Source organism: Staurois parvus, unplaced genomic scaffold (genome assembly GCF_062004578.1).
Source record: "Staurois parvus isolate SC_StPar_1 unplaced genomic scaffold, SC_StPar_1.0 ptg002686l, whole genome shotgun sequence".
NCBI classification, from domain to species: Eukaryota; Metazoa; Chordata; class Amphibia; order Anura; family Ranidae; genus Staurois; species Staurois parvus.
In genome coordinates, this window is record NW_028320482.1 from 754,100 (window position 1) to 760,976 (window position 6,877).

A 6,877-nucleotide genomic window follows, 5' to 3' on the forward strand; every position below is an offset into this window, starting at 1 on the left:
CACATGACATCACTCATATCTCTATTAATAAAACACAGACCTGAACAGTGAAGTGAGGAGGATTCTGGGAGGTCACATGACATCACTCTTATCTCTACTAATAAAACACAGACCTGACCGGAGAGGTGAGGAGGATTCTGGGAGGTCACATGACATCACTCTTATCTCTATTAATAAAACACAGACCTGACCGGAGAGGTGAGGAGGATTCTGGGAGGTCACATGACATCACTCTTATCTCTATTAATAAAACACAGACCTGACCGGAGAGGTGAGGAGGATTCTGGGAGGTCACATGACATCACTCTTATCTCTATTAATAAAACACAGACCTGACCGGAGAGGTGAGGAGGATTCTGGGAGGTCACATGACATCACTCTTATCTCTATTAATAAAACACAGACCTGACCGGAGAGGTGAGGAGGATTCTGGGAATATAATTTGATGTTACTATTTGTGTTCAGATGTAGAGTTTTCCTCCTGTGAAGTCTGGAGATCATATGACATCACATTGTAAGGAGTATCAGTGCTTGGTGCTCTGCTATGCTCCCCACCCTATTCCTGGGACAGCACGTTTTTTCTTTGCACAGCACCGAATTTGTGAAAATGGACTATACACACTATTATGGACTTTTTTAGTATTTATTAATAGACATATGTAACCACTTAGGGTTTATTTTTGTATTGAAAGATTTAAAAAGGGATAGCGCACCCCATGGTGGGTATGTATGACCATCACATTGCCACCACCTCCCTCCCTGTTGGTATAGATCACAGATGTCAAACTGGCGGCCCTCCTGCTGTTGCCAAACTACAAGTCCCATGAGGCATTGCAAGATTGACAGTTACAAGCATGACTCCCAAAGGCAGAGGCATGATGGGACTTGTAGTTTTGCAACAGCTGGAGGGCCCCCAGTTTGACACCTGTTATAGATAAATAAGAAGAGTCACCAGAGAGATCACTGAGCTGCTGACAGGAGAGGTGAGCGGTGCCGGGAATTCTGGGACATTCTCCAGTAACAGACAAGGGATGTGTCTGGATGGTGACTGTATCATTGTGTGTGTCAGGTTCCTATAAGGTGTCAGGGTGTCACTGTCTATTTCTCCATGGAGGAGTGGGAGTATTTAGAAGGACACAAGGATCTCTACAAGGACGTCATGATGGACAATCAGCCGCCCCTCACATCACCGGGTAAGAGGAGACTTTATTGTAAAGGAGAGAGCAGTACGGAGGATCCACCTAGATCCCCCATCATCTGATAAACACATAGAAACAATGGATTCAGTCAGTGTGTGTGTTTCCTACAGATGGATCCAGTCATGGGAACCCACCAGAGAGATGTCCCCGTCCTCTGTATTCCCGGGATTCCACACAGGAAGGTCACACCATCCCTCACCATCATCAGGTAGATGGATCCAGTCATGGGAACCCACCAGAGAGATGTCCCCGTCCTCTGTATTCCCGGGATTCCACACAGGAAAGTCACACCTTCCCTCACCATCATCAGGTAGATGATTGACAAGTATTGGTAGTTGTGATTTATACACAGCATGTTTGTTACAATGAATGTTTTATTATATATTCAGAGTGGAATCCTCGGAGATGATAATATTGTTAAAGAAGAGTATAAAGAGGAGGATGAGGAGTATGGAGTGATGGAGGAGTTTTCAGAAGGACACAAGGATATGATGGAGCCACCTAATACCAGGAACCCACCAGAGAGATGTCCCCGTCCTCTGTATTCCTGGGATTCCACACAGGAAGGTCACACCATCCCTCACCATCATCAGGTAGATGAGGAACAATCACTGATAGTATCATTAGGATCTGTACATTATCTGCATTGTTACCATTGATGGCATTTTTATTATATATTCAGAATGGAAACCTGAGAGATCCTAAAGCTGAGGTTAAGGAAGAGATAAAAGAGGAGGAGGATGAAGATGGGGGGATGGAGGAGTCAGAGTTTTCTAAAGGAGACAAAGATCTGTACCAGGACACCATGGTGGAGTCATCCAGCTACAGGAACCCACCAGAGAGATGTCCCCGTCCTCTGTATTCCCGGGATTCCACACAGGAAGGTCACACCATCCCTCACCATCATCAGGTAGATGATTGACAATTATTGGTAGTTGTGATTTATACACAGCATGTTTGTTACAATGAATGTTTTATTATATCTTTCAGAGTGGAATCCTCGGGGATGATAATATTGATGTTAAAGAAGAGTATAAAGAGGAGGATGAGGAGTATGGAGTGATGGAGGAGTTCTCAGAAGGACACAAGGATATGTTGGAGCCACCTAATACCAGGAACCCTCCAGAGAGATGTCCCCGTCCTCTGTATTCCTGGGATTCCACACAGGAAGGTCACACCATCCCTCACCATCATCAGGTAGATGATGACAATTATTGGTAGTTGTGATTTATACACAGCATGTTTGTTACAATGAATGTTTTATTATATCTTTCAGAGTGGAATCCTCGGGGATGATAATATTGATGTTAAAGAAGAGTATAAAGAGGAGGATGAGGAGTATGGAGTGATGGAGGAGTTCTCAGAAGGACACAAGGATATGTTGGAGCCACCTAATACCAGGAACCCTCCAGAGAGATGTCCCCGTCCTCTGTATTCCTGGGATTCCACACAGGAAGGTCACACCATCCCTCACCATCACAAGGTTGGTGGGATGGAGAATCTAGAACATGGACTAGTGGAGGCAATGTGTGGATTTTTTTTAATTGAACTTATATTTTGCAGATGATATTTTCTCCCATTTTCTTGGTTTAGGGTAAAGATCTGATAGATATAAAAGTTGAGGTTAAAGAAGAAGAGGAGGCGTATGTGAGGGATGATCAGCAGTCTATGGAGGAGGATGGAATAACGGGGACATTTATAGAGGAGGACACTCCTACAGAGATCAGCACAGGTGGGTCATGAACACTAAATCCATTCCTCCACCCATACTGCTCACTGATTGGTCCAGAGTAGGGCGGGGACTGGGTGATATCAGCCTGTAATCCCCTGGTCACTTTCCTGAGCTGTGTTCCCCGTCCTGTATTCCTGGATTTCTCTGGGATAATCTTCCTTCTCTGTGCTGCAGACACAATTTATGTATCTAGACTGGATTTATGGAGGTTCTGGGGTTCAGCTGGCAGAAAAATGTTGATTTACACCATAAGTGTTACTAGACCCAGACAACTGGAGCATGTGTCTTGGGTCTCCTTCTCCATTCCCAGGTCCAGTAAGATCTCTGACAGAACAATTCTCCCAGGGTTACTTGCTCTGTAGTCTGCTGGCTGTGCCGGGTGGAGGGATATGTCTGTATAGTCTCAGACCCAAGTCACTGAGTGCAGTCTCAGGAGATGGGAGGCAGCGGTGTGGGATCTCTGCAACCTGTCTACAGTAAACATTTAAAGAGGAGCTGCAGTGTCACCAAAAGAATTAAAAGTCAGCAGCTACAAATTCTGTAGCTGCTGCCTTTTAATATTAGGACACTTACTGGTCCAAGGATCCAGCAATTTCAGTTGGCTTCAGGTGCAAGCACCAGCATCTTAAGTAAGGGAAACCAGCAGCGAAACCTTGCTTTTTTACAGTTCTTTTCTGCTCCCCATGGCTCAGTATCTAACCTGCTCAGTGCATCCACGTAAAAGAGCTAACAAACTCACTGACTATTTATACAAAGACATTAATTGCAGTATAAAAAAGCCACAGATGTGGGAAATTAACCTTTAATTGCCATTTAACCCCCTGTGTGTGTCATCTTGTGTGTCTGTACCAAGGCCAAACATTCCAGGGGGGGAAACTTTTGATGCGGGCCATTTCGGGGATTTCTGCTATCGTGATTTAGAAAGGATCCAAACAACTATGTGATAATAAATGGCTTTATATCATCACTACCCCTAAATAAAAGACATTACTTTTGGCTTGATCAGTCAGATTTTCAATATAAATGCCAAAATGTCACCATTTCTGTCAGGGGAGGCAAACTTTTGAACACAACTGTAGATCTTTAGTTGGATCTCAGAGTACTGTGTCCAGCTCTGGAGATCTCACAAAAAGATATCGATAAGATTGAACAAGTCTAGAGACGGGGAACAAAAATAGTGAAAGGTCTGGGGGGGATAAAACATAACAGGAGAGACTTCAGGAACGTAACATGTCCAGTCTGGAGGAAAGAAGGGAAAGGGGAGACATGACTGAAACCTTTAAATATATGAAGGGGGTGAATACGGTTCAGGAGGGCAGAATTTTCAACATGAAACCAAAATCAAGAACACGAGGACATGACCTCCAACTAACTGGAGGAAAGTTCACAACTAATCTCAGAAAGTATTATTTTACTGAAAGAGTAGTAGATGCCAGGAATAGACTTCCAGAAGAGGTAGTGAGCTAGTCACTAGTTAATGACTTCAAACATGCTTGGGACAAACATAGATCTCTACTCAGATAAAACAGTTAACAAATACAAAAAGACAGATTCGATGGACCACTCAGTCTTTTCTGCCATAATTTTTCTATGTTTCTATGGTTGTTCTCCCCCCATCCTCACTCTGTGACCTCTGGTGGGGCTCAGCCCCGCTGTTCTTCATGACTAAATCATGGAGTAAATAAGGAAGTGTGGTACTTCTTGTGTTGGGAAGATGGCGATGAGTGATAGAGGGGGTGGGGACCCTCGTCCTATAATCCCCTCATCACTGTCCCTCCTATAAAAGACAGTTCTGGTTGTTTCCTCACTCTCTGACTAAGGTCCATGAATAAAGAAATGACCTGGTAGGAGATCAGAGGAGCCATTTCCTAGTTCCCTTGAGGGTGGAATTGTAAGCTCCTCAGAGCCCAAGCTGCCTGATGTGGGCGGAGTCCTGGTTTGAGGGAACCAATCAGCTCCTGTCTAGTAATCCTCTTTGTCTTTGTATTTTAGTCCATGGTCGGGAGATGAGGAAAACCTCCGAGGATTGTCTCACTTTGTCTCCAGACTGGAAAGTAGAAGATGAGGACATCACACAGTATAGTCCAGGAGAAAACCCGGCTCCCTCCAATGTCCATCCGGCACCACCCAGTGTAGATGGACCATCGGATTCCTCGTATCCTGAGGAACCTCAGACTGTGCGGGACCGGGCCGGCCTTCCAACAGAGAAGAAGTTCTCCTGTACTGAGTGCGGGAAGGGTTTCCGTTCTAAATTCAATCTTAGTGTTCATAAACGATCTCACACGGGTGAGAAGCCATATTCCTGTGCTGAGTGCGGGAAATGTTTTTCACAGAAATCAATTCTTTACAAACATCAGAAATTGCACACGGGGCAGAAGTCATATTCCTGTTCTGAATGTGGGAAATGTTTTGAACAAAAATCAGAACTTGTCACACACCAGAGGTCTCATAAGGGGGAGAAGATGTATTCCTGTCTTGAGTGTGGAAAATGTTTTTTGAGACATTCCAGCCTTTACAAACATAGGAGGGCTCACACGGGGGAAAAACCGTATTGCTGTCCTGAGTGCGGGAAATGTTTTGTACAGAAATCCCATCTTTACAGACATCAGAGATTGCACACAGGGGAGAAGCCATATTCCTGTCCTGAGTGCGGGAAATGCTTTGTACAAAAATCAGAACTTGTCGCACATCAGAGGTTTCACACAGGGGAAAAGCTGTATTCCTGTACTGAGTGTGGGAAATGTTTTATACAAAAATCACTGCTTGTTATACATCAGCGATCTCACACGGGGGAAAAGCCGTATTCCTGTCCTGAGTGCGGGAAATGTTTTTCACAGAAGTCTGATCTTTACAGACATCAGAGATCGCACACAGGGGAAAAGCCATATTCCTGTTCTGAGTGTGGAAAATGTTTTATAGGACATTCAAGTCTTTATAAACATAAAAGATCTCACACAGGGGAAAAGCCATATTGCTGTCCTGAGTGCGGGAAATGTTTTTCACAGAAATCCCATCTTTGTGCACATCAGAGATGGCACACAGGTGAGAAGCCATATTCCTGTCCTGAGTGCGGAAAGTTTTTTGTACAAAAGTCAGAACTTGTCATACATCAGAGATTTCACACAGGGGAAAAGCTGTATTCTTGTCCTGAGTGTGGGAAATGTTTTATACAAAGATCACTACTTGTCATACATCAGAGATCTCACACGGGGGAAAAGCCGTATTCCTGTCCTGAGTGCGGGAAATGTTTTTCACAGAAGTCTAGTCTTTACAGACATCAGAGATCACACATGGGAGAGAAGCCACTTTCCTGTCCTGAGTGAGGGAATTGTTCTTCCCTGATGTCCTGTCTTCCTGTACATCAGGGATCCCACACAACCCTGGAGGTGTATTAGTGCCTTGAGTGCGGGAAATGTCTTCTAGATGAATGCTGCTGGACATCCCAACTCTCATGTGGGGAAGAAGCACACCCTGATATACACCTCAGATATACTCCATGGCTGATCTTCATGGAAGAAAGAGTCCATAAGGAGATCAGAGGTCACCAAAGATGTGGATGAAGTGTGGGACCGGGTTGGCCATTGATAGCAGGAGAAGAATAAAAATGGAGTCATCACCTTTCATTGGCTGAGTACATTTTGTGGTGGAAGATTTTACAAACACTTAGAGGTCTGTTTTATAAACAATGCATAGAACGAATGTGACCAGCATTCACCCAGATGTGACGAATGTCGGTCTTATTTAATTTCATACAGTCATTTCCTATGATCTTTGGCTTCATCTAGTGGTCAAAATGCGGTATTGCAATAGTTTTCCAGATGGAGGAAAAATACCACCTTATGGCTACTAGATGGAGCTGAGGATCAAAGGAAATCACTATGTTAATTAAATCACGGCCAAAATTTGTGCTGGTTGGATGAATGCTTGTCGCAGTCATGGAAGAAAT

The 6,877-nt window shown here is 44.1% G+C and overlaps 1 protein-coding gene across 1 annotated transcript; it reads left to right on the forward strand.

Moving 5' to 3' along the window:
• The first annotated feature begins 338 nt into the window (after positions 1-338).
• LOC149429894 (uncharacterized) lies at positions 339-6,554 on the forward strand. Its single transcript, XM_089666356.1, has 8 exons — positions 339-1,193; positions 1,412-1,509; positions 1,589-1,792; positions 1,882-2,103; positions 2,193-2,396; positions 2,476-2,682; positions 2,793-2,931; positions 4,924-6,554. The coding sequence occupies exons 1-8, from the start codon at positions 1,109-1,111 to the stop codon at positions 6,252-6,254; spliced, it is 2,490 nt and encodes an 829-aa protein (XP_089522482.1). The 5' UTR covers positions 339-1,108; the 3' UTR covers positions 6,255-6,554.
• The last annotated feature ends 323 nt before the right edge of the window (positions 6,555-6,877 follow it).